The 22,472-nt window shown below is 35.2% G+C and overlaps 3 protein-coding genes and 1 long non-coding RNA gene across 5 annotated transcripts; 3 read left to right on the top strand and 1 right to left on the bottom strand.

Annotated features, from left to right (window-relative positions):
• The first annotated feature begins 3,231 nt into the window (after positions 1-3,231).
• Positions 3,232-3,929, top strand: LOC148294091 (uncharacterized). Of its 2 annotated transcripts, none has more exons than XR_015836753.1 (2): positions 3,232-3,690; positions 3,780-3,929. It is a non-coding gene; the product is annotated as an uncharacterized LOC148294091 (long non-coding RNA). The 2 variants fall into 2 exon arrangements; XR_015836754.1 differs by having other exon boundaries at positions 3,777-3,929.
• Positions 3,930-6,310: 2,381 nt separating this feature from the next.
• On the top strand, positions 6,311-6,918 carry LOC110769191 (copper transporter 6). The gene has a single exon (XM_021973124.2). It carries the CDS (start codon positions 6,397-6,399, stop codon positions 6,868-6,870), a length of 474 nt encoding a protein of 157 aa, XP_021828816.1. The 5' UTR covers positions 6,311-6,396; the 3' UTR covers positions 6,871-6,918.
• Positions 6,919-15,960: 9,042 nt separating this feature from the next.
• LOC110773450 (G patch domain protein) lies at positions 15,961-18,714 on the bottom strand. Its single transcript, XM_021977971.2, has 5 exons — positions 18,325-18,714; positions 17,888-18,187; positions 17,339-17,669; positions 16,644-16,754; positions 15,961-16,486 (listed from the first exon to the last, which is right to left on the bottom strand). The coding sequence occupies exons 1-5, from the start codon at positions 18,586-18,588 to the stop codon at positions 16,371-16,373; spliced, it is 1,122 nt and encodes a 373-aa protein (XP_021833663.2). The 5' UTR covers positions 18,589-18,714; the 3' UTR covers positions 15,961-16,370.
• A 2,451-nt stretch (positions 18,715-21,165) lies between these two features.
• Positions 21,166-22,302, top strand: LOC110773474 (universal stress protein PHOS34). Its single transcript, XM_021977998.2, has 4 exons — positions 21,166-21,451; positions 21,552-21,661; positions 21,793-21,911; positions 21,989-22,302. Exons 1-4 carry the CDS (start codon positions 21,274-21,276, stop codon positions 22,068-22,070), a joined length of 489 nt encoding a protein of 162 aa, XP_021833690.1. The 5' UTR covers positions 21,166-21,273; the 3' UTR covers positions 22,071-22,302.
• The last annotated feature ends 170 nt before the right edge of the window (positions 22,303-22,472 follow it).

The following is a 22,472-nucleotide window of genomic DNA, read 5'->3' as shown; positions in this document are numbered from 1 at the left end:
TGGAAGTGTTGTATGCATTAGTGAAGTGCATCAACCATTTCAGATTTTATAAAACAAGTGTTGTATGCATTAGCCATACTTAATTCAGATTTTCAGCTTCCTTAGGCCTATATATAGTGAGGTTTCCCAAGCTTGTAAACACACCCCAAGGGGGGGAGCTCTCAAACACTTCTCTAGAGCTCCCTTCCCTTCTCTCCCTCAAATTCTCTTAATTTTGCTTTCTAGTTCTCAATTCTAGCTTTCCTTTTGCTTCTTAGTTGTAGTTTATTTTTCTTTGTAATGTAAATTCTTTTCTTAAGTTTTCAAGTTGAATTAGTTTCCAAGTTTCAATTATGGTTCATGTTCTTATTCATTATGCTTATAAGTTAATATGCTAGTTTGAATGATTGATCACCATTTAGGCTTGCATGTTAGCTATCTTGGTTTGAATTAAGAGTATACACCATGCTTTAATTCGAATTGAACTATGAATAGGAAGAGTATGTATGGACATTCGACAACAGGGATTAGATACATACTTGGTTGTTTAAATTGTTCTTCTATGCTTAATGGGTTCCTAATGCTTAATTTTAGGTTAGACAACAAATGATCAAATTAGGGAATTAGGAACACAAGGTTATGACCACACACCATGGCTTAATCATACATTAGCTAGAATCAATCCGTTAATCTAATTTGAACTTGGGAACTTATTTGCTTGAGTTACTTATTTCTTTCTTCCTTGTTTTATGTTCTTTGTTTTTGTTTCTATTTTGTGTAGGGAAACTAAATTGGATCATTCAATCACCAATCCCTGTGGAATCGACCTCGCACTTACATATGCTATACTACCAACGGTTCGTGCACTTGCGAGTATCACAAGTTGAGGATGCAGCTTAATCCATTTTGGTGGAGCTAAATCTACGCAACAGATGACACAGTAGAGCAGCTTTGGCAGTCAGTGCTTGAGGCTGCAGGGCTGTGCAGGTCACAAGACCATGTGGCGGCTGTTCTGCAATTCCAGCAGCTGTCTGCGGTGGCTGTTCTGCAATTCCGGCAGTTGGGGGTGGCTGCAAAGCACTAGGAGGCGGCCGCAAGGTGTTGGCAGCCATGGTTCCATGCGGTTGCAATGAGGTTCCCACCACGAAACCATGAGATGGGCTCGTCGTGGTGGTGTTACTCTTCGTACGTATTGTATCGGCCATGGTTGATTGGAAAAAAGTGTGGAAAATGGATTTGAAGCACGCTTTGAGTATTATTTCGCACTCTCAATGAAAGCACCAATTTGTGGGAGCGATTTTCGTCCCACAAGAATTTTCGCCTAAGATTCCTTCGTCTTCTTCGCTTCTCTTTCCCCCTGCAAAACAAACCGGAGTAAAAGGACCACACCCTGCAGGTGTTGGCCAAAGGCCCTCCGATGCCTAAGTTAGGTTGGATGTTTAAAGGAAAACCGGGTGGCCAGAGCCGTGTGTGGTGGCCGAAGCCTTGTGTGTGAGAGAGAAAGAGTATAGCGGCTAGGGTTTGTGAGGGATAATTTCTACAGAGTTTCAGTAGGAATTTAGACGTACCTTAACCCTTGTGCGTAGCCAAGTATTTATAGGAGCCTCTGAGGCTAGGGTTTCAGAGGAATAATTTTGTAGATGGAAAGGAATTATTCCTCTCCGATTTGGCGAGATTTGATTCATTAGGGATTCGATTTATTTGATTATAATCAAATCCCTAATTGTGGTAGGAATCAAATCAATCCCCAATTTAATTAGGTAACTCCCAATTAGGTCAAATAATCCCCAAATAGAAGGAATTATTTGACCTAGGGTGATTTAATTCGGTTCCTACAGCCAGCAATCTAGAATAGACAATAAGTTAATTTAAACTTTTTTTTATTCACACATGGTGCTTAATTTTTTGGGTTTAAGCATAAGAAAAAAATCATCCAACATATTTTATCTGTATAGTTTTGTACTACAATTACCCAATCTAATATGTGTAGTACATAGAATGCTACTTAAAGAAATTGCATATGCTCAAAAGTATCGTTTCAACAAATCCAAAACTATTTTTCCACTTCCACTTGAAATCATTTAAACTCAAACTATTACCTTCCAAAATGCTTTTCATTTTGGGATCAATTGATTGCCCTAGATTATAGCCGTTTTCATAGTCAACAGCCGTCTTAATTCTTGTAAGGAAATCTAATTCCCATGGGACTTTATTGAGGAGTTCAATTGTGCTATACTTAAAATTCATGTGCCAACGGGGTCTATCCAATGGAAAAAGACATTGACGTGCAGACCAGTGATATTAGGTTCGAACCCCCTTGGCACTTTAGTATTGTGTGTGTGAGAAACCCTCCTCCCCCTTATAGTTTAGACTATATCACTTGTATTTATAAATAAATAAATAAAGGTCACGTACTCATCTTGTCTCCTTATTATATTCTTCTGATATGTGAGGAACTGAAGTGATTTTTAAAATTATATTATGTTTAAATAAAGTTAACAGTGTTAAATTTATGTTAAGTGACAAGATACATGTCAAAAGAATAGGGGCAGACTGGGCACGTGCATTTTGAGTACAACAAAGTTGATACAAACATTTTTTACACTGTGTTACTCAACACTTCTTGCACAATTTTTGTTTTTGTTTTTGTCTACGGGATGAGGAATTCAAATTTGCAACATTTTTCATTGTTAGAAAAAGAAAAGGTATTGCCAACAGGATGTGTGTGTGAGAAATCTCCCTCCTCTTTTTTTAGGTGAGACCCAAGGGTATTCACCGCCGACAGCAGTGACTAATCCCTTTAGCCGCGGGAGCTCTCCCAATGGAGGTAAACGGTTGGCAATCTCCCTCCTCTTTAGTTTACACTATCACTTATACTAAAAAAAAACTACTAGACCAATAAGTGGTTAGCAACCCCTTCACTCATACGTGAACATCATTAGTACTTCTTTGAAAGCCGGTACACTGGTGTTCTTTCATTGTTTCGTATTGAGAAATGCCGGCAATCTAGAATAGACAATAAATTAATTTAAACATTTTTTTTATTCACACATGGTGCTTAATTTTTTGGGTATAAGCAGAAGAAAAAAATCAGCCAACATATTTTATCTGTACAGTTTTGTACTACAATTACCCAATCTAATATGTGTAGTACACAGAATGCTACTTAAAGAAACTGCATCTGCTCTTAAAGTATGCAAATTTCCACCCCCAACACAAGACTATAGTGCAAAAGTTGTGACTAGTATATGACATGGCCCAGTTAATTATAGCCAGCCGACTAAGAATCTACTTGGTAAGTCTATGGTGGAAGCACCACTAACCAAGCTAGCTGATGGAGTTTGGCACCACAAATTAAATTAAGTACCATTTGTTGTAGTACAGATATATGAACTTCCAGTACTAAAACCCACTTTCCCTTATTTACTTCTTTCTTTTTATAATCTCTCATTTTTATTTGGGAGCAAAGCAACCATGAAAACCCATTTTACATATTTCTTGGGAAACACTACAGAAATTATGTTCTCAGGTTGGCCAGGCCAGAGCCTTGAGTCTTACATGTTGGCCTTAGTATCCGTCTTTCTGCTCTCTTTGGTGGTAGAGTGGCTTTCGCACACGAAATTGATCGATGGATCTACCGCAGATAATTATGTTTCTGATGGGCTTAAGCAAACCTTGATGTATGCTATTAGGGTTGGATTGTCTTATTTGGTAATGCTAGCAGTAATGTCGTTCAACGTTGGTGTTTTACTTGCTGCAATTTCTGGATATTCAGTTGGCTTCTTGATTTTTGGTAGTAGGGTTTTCATGATGAGATCGAAGAAGATAGTGCCTAATATGGATCAAACTGATGATCTTACTCCAATCAATTGTTGCTAAGCAGCATATTGGAGGTACCTTATCATCTGAAAATTTTAATTTTGATTGAAGAATATTCACTTACGTACTTATTTTTGTTTGGCAGATGATACTTGTGTACACACTTGTGAGCATATTATTCTTTTTTACTTTCTCTTCTTTTACCTTAATGCTTATGAACATTGTGTGAGATGTCAAACTGGTGTTTAATTATGCCAAACTGACCAATTGTACAGAAAATTGATTGAATATTAGGAAATTACTGGCCAAACCAAGAGAGGGATTATACGTTATACGAAAATCACAAGTAAATCTCACCTAGATCAATAGTCTATATAATGAGGATGATGGTGAAGTTCAAAGGCACAATTAATGTTCAAGGGGGAAACTAGGAATTTTCATAGGAATTTCGTCTCTTTTGCGTGGATGGTTGACTTACTTTTTATTACGCGTTGTTGGAGTGGACTAGACTGGACCAATACTCAAACTACATGCGTCCAAACCAACCAAAATGGTGTTTTTCTTGTAGACAATGCTTTTTCTTTGTAAAGTTGAAGGGATACCCGATTTGAATAAGGCACACCTATGTTGCACCGATATTCTTATTTGGAGGGGTATACTGGTATCCGATACTTTGATACGCCGATACAGGGTACAATACACCTCTGATACGTATACGATACAAATATATGAGCATCGTTGACTTTTCTGAAAATTTGACCTTCTAATACGTTTCCGATACTTCAAGGATACGTTTATGATACTTTAAGGGATAATTTTCAAAATATTTGAAAATATATTTGGTGATTTTCAAAATTATAAAATCCTAAGTTAGAGATTTGGGAAGTGGCTTCTCAATTTTTAATTTGTTTTTGTATTGCTTTTTTTTTTTTTTAATGATTTGAACAATCCTATGCAGACTTATATTTTGTGTTTTTTTTTTAATTATAGAGACTTGTATTTTGTGTTTAGTTTTTTGTTTTGAAGTTATGATGAATGATTATAACATGATGGATATAATATTAATTTTTTCTATTTATATTATTTTTTAAATATATATTATTTTAATCGCCATATTCATATCCTAGCTTTTGAAATTTTACTATATCAACAAATTGTATTGTATCGTATTGATGTACTCGTACCCGAACAAAAGCAACATAGCTTGGCACCATACCATAAGGATTTGCGATTGATTGTGCAGTTTCAGAACATACTTGCCGGCTGAAGATTTGAAGCAAACAATAGCTTAGCTACTTACTGTGTTATGGTGAAGCAAAAGGAAACAAAAAACAAAAAACTAGATAAGCAATAAATTGGGTCCCACATGTAGAGCAAAAGATGGTGTTAGAGAACCTTTGTCATTCTCCCAAAAAAAAAAAAAAAAAAAAAGAACCTTTGTCAGTTTGTGGCACTATCACGTCAGTGAACAAAATTTGACAAATTCAATATACAAATTACTCATAATTGAGTAGGATATGTGTTGAACAATGATCTGGCAGAGCGCGAGCCCAAAACCACAAGAGCAATTTTCTTCTCTTTTTAAGAAACAGAACCAGAAAAAGTTAGACTGACTATAAATGACGAAGATTTGATAAGATGCAGTAATCTAAATACGGAAGCAATATGAGTTATTGAATCACATTCATGCATTTCTTATTTCGGAACTTTCGGATGTCAAAATTGATTTGGACTAGCCAAAATCAGAAATTGTCAAAACGGAATTGGTCCTGTAATTTTAACCCATCCCCATCCATCCATCCATATATGATCTACATGTATGTACTATTAATTCCATCTCTTTTCTACTGCTCTTCTTCTCTAGGCTGCTATTTTGTACTGTATTATATATCAAACACCGCCGGATGCGTCAAGACGACTTGACCTTAGACTGGACCAAAAACAAAAAGACTGAGACCTTAGACGGTATTTCTCTTATTTTGGCAATGCATACGCGGCAGTGCCATGCAACACACGTTTCTTCATGAAACTGCAATGTACCATCTTCATTGACCCGGTGAATTGACGATTCCCAGATGAAAACAAAAACCAAAACCAAAAGAAAAATGAAAAACTACAGTTCAAAGTTCAAAACGATAGCAATCACGGATGACTTTTCAGGTGAACTTAGGACCATTTTTTATTTACACAAGAATACTGCCAAGATAATATTAACAAAACACGACAGTTGATTTTGTTTGAATCCAAAATAATCATTTTTAATTGGTGGTATATATATATATATATATTTGATTCTCATTTAAAAATGATGTAATATGACAGATATACCCCTCTATAGTACATCAAGCTATCTCGGCAAGGGTTTGTTGCACCTATTGCATATACATATTTGTAAATTCACAAATTTCCCAGTTGAGTTTTATCTTTGTACTACACATTACGAGCCCCAATGCGTACGAACAGATACATTAAGACACCCTAAGTAATATCCTTATAAATACCCCCAACTAAATGCATTGAGAGCACTCACTCATTTCAAGTTTTCAAACCCCAAACACAAGCAAAATTTTCACACAGAGAGAGAGAGAGAGAGAAGGTATGGATCATGGGCATATGGGAGGCATGGCATCACCACCATCACCACCATCATCCACGATGAACGGCTCAAATGGGATGATGCACCATAAGATGATGATGCACATGACCTTCTTCTGGGGCACGAACGCCGAGGTGCTCTTCTCCAAGTGGCCAGGCTCAAGCACCGGCATGTATTATGTGTGTCTGCTCTTTGTCTTTGCCCTAGCTGTCATCGTCGAGTGGCTGTCTCATTGTCGTTTAATCAAGGCTGGCTCAAGCGACGTCGTTTGTGGACTGGCCCAGACTTTCCTGCATGCCATTAGGGTTGGGCTGGCTTATATGGTCATGTTGGCCGTCATGTCGTTTAATGTTGGTGTGTTTCTTGTGGCTGTGGCTGGGCACACTATTGGGTTCTTGCTGTTTGGGAGTAGGGTTTTCAAGAAACCAGATCCTCAGGATGAAAAGGGCTCTGATCTTCCTCCCATGAGTTGTTGATTATTTTCATTAATGGAAATATTAAATGGGGCTTCTTCTTTTTCTTGATTTTGGACTTAATTTTATGAATTTCTTTTCAGATTTTGTTTGGTGGTCTTGAATATAGACGATAAATATTTACCAAATTAGTGTTGGTTTCAGAAATTTTTGCAGAATTATCTCTTTCTTTTTCTATCCAAGATTTTGATATGTGTGGCTGTGAAGAGGAGGGTGAGCTTTTGCTCTCATTACAATCAACTCAAGTCAATTTTCATTAATGACCGTGGGCTAGCCTAAAGGGCCAACCTTTTAAATCCTTGAGCCGTTTTAACGGATATAGATGTGCTATAATTCTTAATTGCAAAGAAAACAATTTTCAAAATTAAGATTGATTCTAATTAGCTTTGGAGTTGTTGAAGATAGAACGACGATGATAATGGGGATATCTTGATTTGTAAGAAATGTATATAATGATATTTGAAAATAGTAATCGAAATCACTAAACTAATTAAGGATGGATTAGAGACTATAATTTAATTTATTAAATTCAGGAGTTTTAAGCTATGTTTGGATGGAGGGATTTGAAAGAAAGGATATGAATTTGACAAATAAGCTTAAATTTGCTAAAAAACAAGAATCACATTAAATTGAATGTATTTGAGTCAACAGCAAGCATTAACCTACATTTGCATACCAGTGATTTAAGGTTCGAAACACTATGATACCTTGACAACTTGTAAGAAAACCTCCCTTCCCCGTATCGCTTTCGAGGTGATTGATTCTATTGAGTAACCCTTTTTTTTCCTTTTTGCTTAAACCATTTTTGTAACCCTTGATTCTATTCACATCCTTTTTTTTTCTTTTTTTTGGCAACCCAAAAAAAGGTCCGATAATAGTTTCACACGTTAGAAATGATATTCATCCTAGGAGTTACCAGGTATAGGGGTGGCAATTTCCGACTCGACCCGTTACACGACTCGAAACCCGCACGGGAAAAACACGACCCGAACACGCACGATTAATAAACGGGTAATTTTCGGGTCAACCAGCCACTGACCCGTTTATAAACGGGTGGGTTTCGAGTCAACCCGCCAACCCGATTAAATACCTGTTTAACCCGTTTATTAAACGGGTCGTGTCATGGGTCGTGTCAACTTGTTTACTACCTGCCAACCCGCGAAAAAAATTAAAGAAATTGAACCTTCAGCACACCCAATGGGTTTCGAACCCCAGCCAATTCCACCCCTCTCCTTGCAAAGTTGCACCTTATCCATCTTGGTGTGGATAACTTTGTGATTATATGTTACAACATTTGATATTTATAATGTCTTTACAAACTGATGAGCACTTAATTATTACATTTTTATCCCTAAATTATATTTGTTATTAATTGTTCCTTATTATTTGAGTTAATTATGTATATTTGATAAGTATTGGAAAGAGTATAGTTTGATCCTTGCAATTGCTGTAATATTGGATCCTATATATAAAATTCAGTTTGTGGAATTTTATTATAAAAGGTTGTATGGTACGAACTCCCAAGAAATGGCCAAAGTTCATGATATGTTGTATTCTCTCTTTGATTTATATGTGCAAATACATGCTAAGTCTGAATCAGTTGCTGGTATATCAAGTACCTCAAGTGGTGTTCATTCTCATGTTGATGACATGGTTTCAAAGGAATGCATGGATGTTATGAAGGTAAAAAGCTATTTCTTTTGTTCATAATACATCAAATTTCAGTTTATATTTGACTATGTGCTGATATCAATAATGTTGTTATATTATTAGGAATTTGATACCTTTGAAAGTGAGGAGTCTATCACTTCTTCCCAAAAGTCACAGTTGCAATTGTATTTGGATGAGCCTAAAGTAGATAGGAAGATAAATTTGAATGTTCTTGATTTTTGGAAGGCCAACCAATTTCGATATCCTGAACTATCTATTTTGGCTCGTGATGTACTATCTATTCCAATATCTACAGTCGCATCTGAGGCATCATTTAGTGTTGGTGGTAGAGTGCTTGATCAGTATCGTAGTGCTCTCAAACCTGAAAATGTTGAGGCACTAATTTGTACACGAGATTGGATATTTGGTGACCAAGGTATATTTCCCATAATCTTATTCATTGTATTTGTTTCTTTTTATCATCATCTAAAGTCTTATGGTTTGAATTGCAGAAAATTCCACTTTAGCACCCAGCTTGGAAGAACTGACTGAGGATATTAGTCAGATGGACGTAAATCCCTCCCAATCTGCTGAGTGCTCTAATACCATCATTAACAATGGTGGCTGAATATTTGAGTTAGGAATGTGATGTTGTATTTTGTGTTGTAATTTAATCAAAGTTTTTTTTGTTTATGTTTGATTTGGATTTTAGAGTGACTTTGAAGTTTTTAATTTTATTGTCATTTTGGAATGTTTGATTTAGCAGAATATTTGAGCTGGTTGTTAGAATATAAATTTGAAGCAAGCAGGTTATTAAACAGGTTATTATGTTATTAAACATGTCATTAAACAGGTAGGTTACCTGTTTATGACCTAACCCAACCTGTTTAGTAAACGGGTTACAAATGGGTCGTGTCGTGTCAACCCGTTTATAAACAGGTTGGGTTTGGGTTTGCATTTCCTGACACGATTAATAAATGGGTCGTGTTTGGGTTGGGGTTTCTTGACATGTTTAAAAGTTTGACACGACACGACCCATTGCCAGCCCTAGGTATGATAGAGTCCCATCTCCGTCGTTTAGTACCATAGATCATAAATCGTATTGTACGGTGTTGAAGCTTTTAGTTCCTTTAAGCATAATTGAAGTACCCACTACAAAAAGTAAATTTCCTTAACCACTTGAGTTATATATATATATATATATATATATATATATATATATATATATATATTACTCATATTGAAAGATACAACGCAGAACACACAAAACAGTTATGTGACCTGATAATTTTAGCCGACTGCAAATAATGTGAAGTAGCATCAAGCACTAGGGTTTGGAACTTTTTTTTGGTTGCCGAAGTTAGAAAGGGGAAGGGGAAAACTCACACACACGGGTATTATAAAGGCTTAAACCTAAGACTACTTAGGAGGGTATTATAAAGGCTTAAACCTAAGACTACTTAGGAACGCATCAAAGACCTGCCACAAGGTTTGGACTATTTAATCAAATTCAATCAATCTCTATATTTATTTACTTATTTAGTGAATTGATTGGGCTACAATACTTTTTCAAATTGAGCTGTGCTACAGTATTTTTCTAAATGGGCTTGGCTATGGTTTGATTTTCTAAAAAATATTTTTAAATTGTTTTTACAGGTTTGGGTTATGGGTCAGGCACTTACGGTTTGTTGCAACAACAGCAGGCCTTGCCTCGTCAGAATTCGTGGATCTAAAAATAATGGTTTTTTTTGGAGAACATATCCGCACTCTCATAGAAGCAAAGCTGGGAAAATTTTTAGGTGGAAAATTAACTGAAGGAGCTTTGTGAAAGTAATTTAAAATATAAGGGATAGTGTAATTTCCGAAACCTCGACGTATTTTGTTTTATGAAACACCAAAAACCTCAGGGGCACTCTTTTACTGACCCATTAATTCGTCCACCTCACGTTACCTGAGGGTTTGGGGATCGGAATTAAGAAATTAACTTATCCCTCTCCCTGCAGAATGCAGTAACGTAACGTGTCAATCACTATTGCTTCCAAAGTCTCAATATTTATTAATTCGGTATAACAAGTGCCCCAAGTTCCTAATCTAGGAAAGCTCCCCTTTGCATAGAGTGTTGTTTTTAAATGATTGGCACTGGCAGTCGGATGAGCACGTATGTCAAAGGGATCATTTGTGCATGGTATTTTTTGTTTCTTATGATGAAAATCAATTAAACGAATGAGGAGTAGAAAGATATTTGAGGTAGATATAAAAAAAGGAATTCGAATGCCAATAGGGTTTAGCCGAGTAGCGTGTGAGAATGAGAAACTCATCTTTCTTGTAGTTTAAACTATCGCTTGTATTAAAAAAATCTAAAAAAATTCAAATAACGACAAAATTAGAATTTAACTTTAAAAGTCGTAATGGAAATAAACACAATTTTTTTTATCAAATGCAAGTTGCAATGCGTTTTGATTATCTGATGGTGATTTGAGCAATTTGAATCAAATGCAGATCGATGACCCTATCGGAAGGTCTCTTTACAAGAATACGTAGCAATGGGATCAGCATTGGGGGCGATATTTGGCTATTGTTTTGTCTTATTTGAAATATTTTATATAAAACAAAAAACCAATCAAATAAGATGAATGCTGATGGTGATTTCTACAAAATTCAGATTTGCATTTTGGATATTTAACGTACACTTCTAATAATGGACGTTTTCTTTTAAAAGTTGATGTGAAAATAAATCATATTGCGTGTATGCAAATGATCATTTGCAGTTCACATAGGGGTAGGGATGGCTACTTGGAGAAAATCTATCGTGTCACGGTATATTTTTTGTGTGTCTACAAATTACAATACTCCTCCTCACGTGATGAATGTTGTAGACAAATGTGACAGTTGTAGGGTGTCGGTCCAAAAAGTTACTCGATATGAATTCAGTTGCAATTTATTTTATTTTTCAATTTATTTATTTATTCAAAGCCTTCTGGAATTTACATTTAGCTACTCGTGAGCTATGCATGGCTTTTGTAAGCATTAAGATTAATATCTGTGTTGTTTTCAATTTTTTCGGTCAATTTGTCTTTTTCTGGTGGTTTGGTAAAAAGTAAAAACCATATATAATGCATTGCATTGACCTCCAGCGTCAACAAACGATCATTACAGTTACCTAACTCATCACGGGATATTTACTATCATTAAGATAAAATATATGCATCTTCTGGTAAAAGGAATGAGTCTTAATATAAACTAATTGTACATCGAGGTAGCCCCTTGGGAGAGCCGAACATATATGATATAGAAAAAGAGAACCTAGGAGTTTCTTGTTATTTTACATCAAAGTGATTGTACGTGGAGAATTTAACTCTCGTTCGGTCTATTATTAAGTTGTAGGCCTCCTTTAAATAATCATTAATTAAGAATTAATATTCGTACTGTTGTGCCATTTTGCTTTGCCAATTTAAGACAAATAACATGCTTAGCATCAGAGTTCTTATTTGATCCACTCCACTCACAGACTAATTATGGTAAGGTAGTTGTGAAATTTAGTAATTAAAAATTGTGTGGTATTTGATTTATTTTTATATAGGTACTGTTTAATGTATTACGAATCTGTCATGTTGTATTATTATTTTCACTTTTAATGTCTTTGCATGCGGATGTGGATTAGTGGAGTTTGCCGTGGTTGTGAGTCCGTCTTCTTACACTCAAGTTTCAATTCCTCTCTTCGTATTAAAGTTAACGGTCTCCCAACGTATTAAATTTAGACTAGCACTTGTATTAAAGTTAAAATAAAAAGTCTTTGTCAACGGTCTAGCTCAATGGAAAAGAATTATAACTCGCATATCAATGGTCTTATGTTTAAACCAGCAGCATGATACCTTGATAGTGTGTGTGTGAGAAACATCTCTTTCCTTTTATAATTTAGACTATTACTTGTATTAAAAAATAAAAATAGAAAAAACAAGTCTTTAGACGTCAAGATGGATACATTTGCTTTCATTTATTCACGAGGAATGTTTTCCCTCTCATGAAAAGCTACTAGCTAAACCATAAAAGTTGGTTCAATTTTATATAAATAATAATGTATAATGAACCCTGAAACTTAAAAATCTTAGAAAAAATATTTGATTTTCACATTATGATCTCTTGCTAGAATGATATTTAATTCAACAGGTCAGTTGACATTGGCACTTTGCTTTTATTTTATTGGGTCATTATATAAGAGGCCCTTGCAACTCTAATAGTTTATACAAAAATTCATCTACATATTTACTTCCAACTAAAATCTAATTTTGAAAACGGATGCCATGAAGGATAAAAGTTGCCCATTTCTTATTACTTATTTACAAAACCCTGCCATTTTTGTTATCCAGCGATTTTCCCTAAACAATCCCTAATATCTAGCCTTTCCGTTATTATGGTGTTGCTGGACTCAACAAATCAAAATATTCTCATAATACATATAATATATGTTCGTTCTTAAATAATATGTATATATAGCTGTACATATAAACCATAATTACATATGATGTAGGGTATATTAAAATTAATGTAGGTATATTGGATGTCGAATAATGTAGGAAATTTACCTATACATATTTTCATAGTAGGTATATTATTCAAATGGTAGGTATATTGGATGACATATAATACCTAAATTCTAATCGTAAGTACATTAAAATTAATGTAGTTATATTGGATGTCGTATAATGTAGGTAATTTACCTATACATATTTTCATAGTAGGTATATAATTCAAATGGTAGGTATATTGGATGACATATAATACCTAAATCCTAATCGTAAGTACATTAAAATTAATGTAGGTATATTGGATGTCGTATAATGTAGGTAATTTACCTATACATATTTTCGTATTAGGTATATTGTTCAAATGGTAGGTATATTGGATGACATATAATACCTAAATCCTAATCGTAAGTACATTAAAATTAATGTAAGTATATTGGATGTCGTATAATGTAGGTATATTGGAATAGATAATTATGTACACTTCTTATAAATTAAAAATAGGTACACTATTCATACTAGGTAAATTATATTTTTCATAAAACAAATAATAAAAAGATTATTAGTTATTTTTCATAGAACAAGTAATAGGTACATTATTTTTTCAACATAATTACTATGTACAGTATTATTCATAAACAATTATAAAGTAGATTATTAGTCATGTATAATTCATAAAAAGAAAATAACATAAACATTTTTATTAAACAAACCAATTGCCTAAATCTGTATTTATTGTTAAATTTTTTTAAAAAATGTTTCCAAATTAATTTCTACATCCATTACAACCATTTGGAGATCTTTCCAAATTCAACGTCTGTCATTATATACAATCCAATTAAAAACTGTTTCCATATTGATTCCTACGTTAATATACAAAATGCAATAATAGCTTAGTTGGGGGTATTTTTGGAATCTGAAAAGTACAATAAATCATATTTTATGCTTAATTAAGTAACTTGCCGAGTTGGATCCTAGTCATGGGTTTTTACTTATACAAATTGGGTATTATTTATAGGAACAAAAAGTGAAGGGTTGTAGGTATGGCAAATTGAATTTGAAGGATGTAAGCCAAATTTACTATATTTTTTAATTTGTCGTGTAGCTTTAGAAACACCATGTTAACTAGTTTTTTTTATAGGACTTTTCCTATTGAAATGAGCAATAATATACTAAACTCATATACACTACATGGACATTAGAACTCGAACTCAGGACCTTGCCTAAGAGAATAATTGCTTCAAACCACTACAGTAATGAGTCCTTTGCTCGTATTAACTAGTTATTATTTAAAATTACAGCTGTTTTATTGTGGGTCAATGAATATCTTAGGTATGAAATCTTTTTTTCCCCTTGTAATTTATTATCACATTAATCTATTCCAGAATCATCTTCCATAATAAAATGTAAAAGCTGTTATCTCAAGCTCATATTTTACCAATATATAATGATCAATTTGATAGCTTAGGGTAATCTCCTTCTAGGGGAATGCTAGCAACCTTCTCTCTAACCTTCTCCCTTATTCTCTTGACATGTGGCTCTTTACTTACATTTAAAATAATATAATTAATGCATTAGAAAAATTAACTTTTGTTTCCCAATTTACCCTTATTAAGTGTATCCTTCAATTAATCCATTTTTTTACCAAATAGAAAAATAAGACTAGACATTAATACTAATAGAATAATTTTTTTTCTTTTGACCCAGCAGCCCTCGCTCCCTACCCTCGCTTACAGCAGCCACCACACCATTCTCTCTCCCCTTTCCTTGCCAATCCAACCCAGCCATCCACTGCCACTACTCTCCCTTTCCTTTTCTCTCTCTCTCTCTAGCCAACAACCCTCCCCCCACCGTTGATTTCCTTGGCTGCGTACCGAGCCGTAACCACCTCGCCTCGATTTTCGCCCTCCCCTCCACACATCGCGTTGATCTCCAACAGCAACCCCGTCGATCTTCGCGAAGAAGACGACTCCCACCCACGCTGATCTTCCCCCACCACCGTGGCGTCGATCCCTGCCACCCACTTCTTCTTCCCGTCCCCTGTGCTTGGGTTACGGGTTGTTTTTTCCATTTTTTTCATATTTCCTTCTTAATGTGTTAATTATTCAATTTCTTAAAACTGATCTTTAAAAAAATGAAATTAGGTGTTTGTTAAACGAATCGATATTTTTTATTAATTGGTTTTTGAAAAAATAAATAAATAAATAAAACAATACACAAAAGATAATATATTTAATAAGGTTAAATTTGGAAAACAAAATGTAGCTTGTGTGATGCATTAATGGTATTATTTTGAAAGAAAATAAAGTGCCACGTGTCATGAAGAAAATGGAGAAGATTAGAGAGAAGGTTGCTAGCATTCCCCCTCCTTCTAACATTATTATTATGTATTAAAACTTTTGCGACTCAACGTGTACGAAAGAAGCAAAAGTACCAATCAATTGCCCTCAGCGAACTTGTCAAACCAAAACGTGTATGGTCTATGTCAAACTCTAGCAGCCTTTTGTATTGCGTGGGCTAAAAAGGCTGAGTAGGTTAATTAAAAGGCCCACTATCAATATCCACGCGTCATTTCTTCATAGTTGTCATCTCCATCAATCATTAATTAAGTTGTACTTAAATTGGTTGATTCAAATTCACAGTTTGATAACATAATATGTGGACGTATACCTACTTATGTGATAGTATTTATATAAGTTTGATAATTTAATACGCGTATGCATACCGACTTACTTGATAATAGCTAATATAAGTTTAATTATAATCTGTTGCGTTTGGGTTTTTACTATTACTTCATAGTTGATATTGACAAAAGATTTGTAACTCAAGTAGTTAAAACCATTTACCCTTATATTTAAGGTCTTAAGTTCGATTGCTCTTTATGAAGAAACCAATTCTTTAGTGAACTAAAGAATCCCCATGAAAATAAAAATATTAATTACATGATGAAAGCAGAATTGGTACGTAATACTGTGCATTAACCAAACAAAGACCAGCCTGTTGCGTCCGTATCAGGCAATTAAAACTTATTGTTTATTTGAAAAAAGATGAAAAAAAAAAGAAAAAAGAAAAAAGAAGAAGATAATATTCTTGAATCTGTATGTTTTGTCCTAAACTATCTATCTTTAGATTCCCTAATCTAATTGACCGACATCAGCCTGTCATTTTTCTCTTTATTCTTTTTCTTGGAGCCTTTTCTTCTTTTCTTCTTTTCTAAGAACAAAATGCCAAAACACACACTACTGTAGACTGTAGTTGAGAACGAGAGCTTGATTAGCAACATCGATGATGGGTGGTGAATATTAAGGCATAGCACGTGCCAAAGCCGCGTCAATATGTCCATTCTTGAGGCAGACCCATCTCATTATGGTTCATCTCTGCCACACCCCGTGAGTTACGTTTTTTAGTTGATTGCATGCTTACCCTACCACCTTTGTTAAATCCATCTTCAACGAAACAAGGAAGAAAAATAAGTTAGAGGCCCGAAATCCGTGCACAAATCTAAACCGTACATTTAACAAGATTTTATCGTATCGATTCGAGAGTGACAATCGAATTATCTGTTCTACAAGTTATAATAAAAATTTATGTTAAAAAATGTACCATTTTGTATAGAGAAGCCCGTAGCATTGGGTCGGGGTAGCTCGCCAACTCGGTCGAAGTGAACTTTCAAGGCTTGCACTACCTTAGCAGGTATAAGAACAGGGGAACATCCTGTGGACAAAAAAAGAGCCGAAATGTTACCGTATATCATGATCATTCTTATTCTTTTGCCGTCATATTTAAACAAAACATCATCGATAATTTGACAATATAACATGTGAAATTGTGCGACATTATCTCAATTACATAAAAAGAAGTTGCTCAATTATTTTGAAGTCAATTTTGAAAGGATAAATAAATAAAAAAGAATCAATTTTGGCCAAACCCTAAGCAAGTGGACCAGAGAGGAAAGAAAGATTCGATTTCACACCAATCACTAGCGAGCAACAATTTTGGCCACTACGGAATTTGAGATTGGGGGCGAAAAGGAATCTTGAGAATTAAAGAAGCCCAATTCTTGATTAGATCCAGGATCAAACCAAAAGATGCAACACATAATCAAATCCCATGAAATATCTTAATCTGTAACATGGGATAGGTGATATTCCACTTCAAACCCAACCACTCCAACGACTAAGAAACCACAATTAAGTTTTAACACCCAAACAAAATACCACTAATTATTCTGCTAATTACCAACCCAAATTGACAAATTAACAAATTAACAAATTAAAATTTTGATTAATTATGTGTACCTCTTTTCTTGGGTGATTGTGAAGTGTTACCAATAACACAAGGCAAAAAGACACCTGTCCCACAGGACGACCTGATTTTCGAACCAGACCCACCAAGGAAAACGGCCCTCATACCCGGACTTGCCTGCTGGCTCATCCATGGGTTTGAAGCTGCAGGGAGTCCAAATTGTGTAGGAGACCTTGATCTTCCACAAGCTCCTCCTTTGTTCTGGTGCTTATAGTTAGTAGGCTCAAATTGTTGATTACCAATATTGGCTTGCCTTCCTCTACTACTTGACCCTTGTTTGCTTGAAATTTTCTCTTGCTTTTGCCTATGATAGGCCTCAACTTTCTGACCAAAGTAGGAAATGTTTGAGTAAGGTATACTATAAAATATCGACAATGCATCATATACGGTATATTATATATCGTATATTTGTTACCGGTCAATTACCTTATATTTATATCGAGAATGTATCATGTACTGTAAATTAGTATCCTTACAAGACTAACTCTGTAAACTTATAAACAGTAACAAATATGACCCAAAAGTTAGATTTAACTTATCACCTGAAAATCTTGGCTTTGATCAAAAGTTAGACCTTGCTTTGAGCAAGATCCAACACCTGGGTTCTCAACTACTTTGGTACACGTGCTGGCTCCCTGAGGAGAATTTAACCCTTGGTTGGTTATATCTAATTTGTCCAACTTTTTCAAAACGTCAGCGTATGTGCAGCTATTCCAAGCGTGGTTTTTGACTGGTGTTGCTGGTGGCGTTGGTTCCAGAGATGGCCCTTCTGGGCTACCATAGCTCGAACCCAGCGGTGACCACAGTGTTGAGTACTGTGGCCAACCAACAGAACCCAATAACTGAAAAAACAAAAATTAGTACCACATAATTCTAGTTTATATAAACTTCAGTTAATTAATTAGTATTACACATATTTTTGATACCAACGATATTGAAAGAGAGAGATTCAAACACAGGACCTCGAGTTTATAGGTACCTCTTGGTTTTTCTGAGAGCTAATATTGGCTTTGTCATGGTCATCTTGAAGCATGTAGTGAGTCATCTGGCGAGTCAACTCAGCAATGTAATCGTCGTCCTCATCAGTGGTCTCAGCTGACTCAGAGGAAACGAGTTCATCCTCAAGCACAGAAGACGAAGAAGAAGAGCTAAAATCTGATGAGCCAGTGAACCCTTTGGCAGCAGCTTTAAAATCCCAGTCCTTGTAGTTGGGTTTGGAGGAGGAGCACTCAAAATCCACCATGGTAATTAACTTGCTTAATAACAATTAGCAGAGAAGAGAGAGAGCGCTGAGCTGGGTTTAATTTGATAAGAGAATATGTGACCTATATGATTAGAAGCAGCTCAAGAAAGCTAGAATAGGGGTCAAAAGTGTGTGTTTTAAAGAGGCCTTGGGTGGGACCCAGTGGGTAATTAAGTGGGTCCAGTGTCACATATGGTATAGTAGTAGTAGCTGTAGTTGTGTTTCAGAAGGGTTGGGCATCGGTAGTTGGACGGTTTTGTCCAGCTGTGCTATCCTCCGTCCTTCCAATCGTTAGATAGAATTGCGGTGCCCCTATATCTACATCCCACCAAACCACCGTTAAACCTAGATTAGCTTTTCATGTATTGCCCCTTATCAAATTGTTCATGAGAATTTTATTTCCTTAAATCATTGAAATTTTCTTTCAATCAATCATGAGAATTTTATTTCCTTAAATCATGGAAATTTTCTTTTCATGTATTGTGTCTTATGATTTGATTTTGATGGTTTTATTTTTCTTTTTTCAAAGATGACTTTTGAAAGATAATTTGAAAAATGAATGACTAGATTATGAAATCGCATTACAAGTCTCGCCCGGACATGATTATTTGTGCTTATGATTATAAGAAAATGTATACAGAACTATTTTTGGTAAATAAGTTTGGTAAAATTTTACGAATTTGCTTATGCATTAAGTATTATCAGTTGTTTAATGGTTCGTTTTCAAAAGATAATATAGTCACAAATGGTTAGGGTTAGGTCGTGTCATGACCACCAATATGGTTGAGGGTTGATGCGGTTCAGTGTTGACTATTTGGCCACCGCGACATTCTCTTCGTTGTGTTTATTTTTTGTTGCTTGCCATGCACAGGACCGACAACAACCTCTCAACAATGCAGAGAATAAATAAGGAAATAAATATTGGCAATTATATATCAACGTGGAGTAGCTGGATCTTTGAAAGTAGCCCACTTCTTCTGGTGCATATACAATTCTGAATCTGGTTTTAAAGATTTTGTCAACTATTTCTGCAGGTTATGCCCCACTTGGGCTATTATAAACCAATTTACTGCTCCATATATTTGCAGCAGAAATATAATGTAATAGGTCCAGCTTTCATTCCATCAAAGCTTGAATGTATAGCCCAATAAGTTCCTCAGTCGGGCTCTCTCGTGACCAAGGCCTAAAGTTCTCCCTTTTCTTTTTGGTGTCACTATGAAACCATGGTGCTTTCTAGGTAGGGTTCGTCATTGGACCGGGAGTGGGGCCGGGCTCTCCTGAACCTTTTGGATTCATGTCGGATTTCATATGTTTTTTAAATTTTGGGCCGGACTAAGGTTTCAAATGCCAAAATTCAAGCCCTCCCCCATTGAGTCAAGCCTAACAAGGTTTGGTGGGCTGGGCCGCCCATGAGCCTAGATGAGTCGGCCCTTTTTTATTATAAAAAAAGTATATTTTTTATTACAAATTTTTAAACAACATTAAAAATATTAACCTAATTCATAACATGTGTAAAATAAAAAAATAAGTTTATTAATTTATGCTACATATTATATTATTTCAATTAAGTATACAATAAGGTTAGGGAGTACACTTGGATGTTGGTTGTGGTTCAATGTCTTTTATAAATTTTTGTTACAAATTTTTAGACAATATTGAAAAAGTTAACTTAATCTATAACATGTGTAAACAAAATAAAAAGTTTATTAAGTTTTCCTACATATTATATTAATTTGATTAAGCCTAAAATGAGGTTAAGGAGTGCATCAATTAAGTTGTTTTTAAAAGGGCCTGGATGGACGAGGCCATGAGTGAGGTGATGGTTTCAAATCCTAAGCTCAAGTCCTATACAATTCAAGAGCAGGCCAGACGACCGAACTTTGACCCATCATGCCACGAGTTACCCACTTCGACCAATGGGCTTAGGGCCAATTGATGATCCCTACTTCTAGGCTTGGTATATTGTAAATGCTAAAGTTAAGATGTATACAAAAACCCTAATAGTATTTTACAAAAATAAACACAAATTTACTTTTGGAGAATTTAGAGTTAAGAGTGTACATTGGATTGAAACTTCTAAAATTTCAAATTCTAAAAGTTTCTGTTATTACCGAGCATCCAAGTATCCGGACAAAGACAAATCGATATTTTAACCTCTTATAGAATTTTTTACATACTTAATAATCATCCCTAAATATTTTAAGTAATTTATCTTTGACATTACGCCACAATGTTACGGTCACATATGAAAGAGTTTTTCTAGTACTTTGCAACTTATAGAGAGCAGTGTTGAAAGAGAATATATGAAGCTAGTGTAGAAAAGAGCAAGAAGGATACTTCTTCTCCTGTCGTCTCCATCAATTGTATAATTTGTTCAGCCAGTGGACTGTTTGTTGAGATGTCTCACTCAATATTCAACCTTTGGACTAGTCCCTCTCTTAATCTTTCATTAGGGAAGAGATCAATCATTAATATATCATTATGTAAGAGTATTTCCGCACCACCTACCAGTCCTAAACCAGAGAATAGCAGATCATTATGTCATAAAAAATCCTCTGACTTTAAATATAATTCAAATCCCCACCGAAAGTTCAACGCTCAGATCCATCTCCTAGCTTCTTCTACCATATTCCTCAGGGCTCAGAGCACTTGTTTTTTTATTTTCTACTTTTATAATTCATCGAGATGACAAGAGATAGAAACATAGGGGTGGCCGTCGATTTCTCAAAGGGAAGCAAGATTGCTCTGAAATGGGCTATCAATAATCTGGCTCATGAAAAGGGTGACACCTTGTATGCCATCCACGTCAAGCCCTCTCAGGGCGATGAGAGCCGCAACCTTCTTTGGTCCACCACCGGATCACGTACTTTACCTATATATCATCTTATTAATTTACTAAGCTTTATTATATTTTCTGGATGATGTGTTTGGATTTTTTGAGCTTGGAATTTATCTGTATGCAGCTCTGATTCCATTGGCGGAGTTCCGTCAAAAAGCGGTGATTGAGCACTATGAAGTCAAGGTCGATCCGGAGGTCTTGGACTTGCTCGACACTGCACAGAGGCAGAACCATGTATGTTATCAGACTGTCAATCGACCAACGATTTTGATTGATGATAATTTGACGCGATAACTTATTAGACTGTTTGACAAGAGAACATTTTAGTACGTTTTGTATGCTAAATTTGTGTGAATTGATTTTAGGTGACGGTGGTGGCAAAGCTTTACTGGGGTGATGCGAGAGAGAAACTTTGTGGGGCAGTCGAAGATCTAAAGCTTGACTGCTTGGTCCTTGGAAGCAGGGGCCTTGGTAGCATCCAAAGGTATATTTACAACCAATACATCAAATTCAAACACTTGATATGGTTAGTATTAATTATTTGTGTTTTGTTGAATTTAGGGTGCTGCTGGGAAGTGTGTCCAGCTACGTTATGGCAAATGCAACCAGCGCCGTCACCATTGTCAAGGATCACAGTGCTTAATTAATTAAGAATATTGTACAATAAACATAGCTTGTGTTGTGTTTCTTTCAGCTTAGACCAGTCAAATTGAGACTTGTGATCAATGTGATGATGATATGAAGGCGGTTGAGTATGGTACCGCTACATGTTTATTTTATGTGCAAAGTTCCAAGGATGTATTCAATAAGTTAATCTATGTCTATCTGTTGATGAAGTGCAATAAGGAATTATTCATGCAAAATCTTTCGCTCAATTGGAAATTGTTCAATGATTATCCACAATTTCGTTTCTTTTTTACCTAACAAATTACGATTTTTTTGCACATTTTAAATGACTAATTTTTAAAGGATTCTTTTTTGTATGGATAATTCTTCATTCTTGAAGGATGATCTCAGTATAGGCGGTTCCAATCGTTGAAATATA

Source organism: Prunus avium, chromosome 6 (genome assembly GCF_965620075.1).
Source record: "Prunus avium chromosome 6, drPruAviu1.hap1.1, whole genome shotgun sequence".
In the NCBI taxonomy this organism is placed as follows: domain Eukaryota; kingdom Viridiplantae; phylum Streptophyta; class Magnoliopsida; order Rosales; family Rosaceae; genus Prunus; species Prunus avium.
The sequence above is the reverse complement of the archived record's forward strand: the minus strand, read 5'-3'. Positions and strand labels throughout refer to the sequence as shown.

What these genes read in the sequence shown, in the direction of transcription:
- LOC110773474 (XM_021977998.2), top strand. Translation starts at nt 21,274, where the DNA reads ATGACAAGAGATAGAAACATAGGGGTGGCCGTCGATTTCTCAAAGGGA. An exon ending in TTGGTCCACCACCGGATCAC is followed by an intron (nt 21,452 to 21,551) that starts GTACTTTACCTA and finishes ATCTGTATGCAG; the next exon opens with CTCTGATTCCATTGGCGGAG. An exon ending in GGCCTTGGTAGCATCCAAAG is followed by an intron (nt 21,912 to 21,988) that starts GTATATTTACAA and finishes TGTTGAATTTAG; the next exon opens with GGTGCTGCTGGGAAGTGTGT.
- LOC110769191 (XM_021973124.2), top strand. Translation starts at nt 6,397, where the DNA reads ATGGATCATGGGCATATGGGAGGCATGGCATCACCACCATCACCACCA.
- LOC110773450 (XM_021977971.2), bottom strand. Translation starts at nt 18,588, where the DNA reads ATGGTGGATTTTGAGTGCTCCTCCTCCAAACCCAACTACAAGGACTGG. An exon ending in GCTCTCAGAAAAACCAAGAG is followed by an intron (nt 18,188 to 18,324) that starts GTACCTATAAAC and finishes TTGTTTTTTCAG; the next exon opens with TTATTGGGTTCTGTTGGTTG. An exon ending in GGGCTTCTCTATACAAAATG is followed by an intron (nt 16,487 to 16,643) that starts GTACATTTTTTA and finishes GTTTCGTTGAAG; the next exon opens with ATGGATTTAACAAAGGTGGT.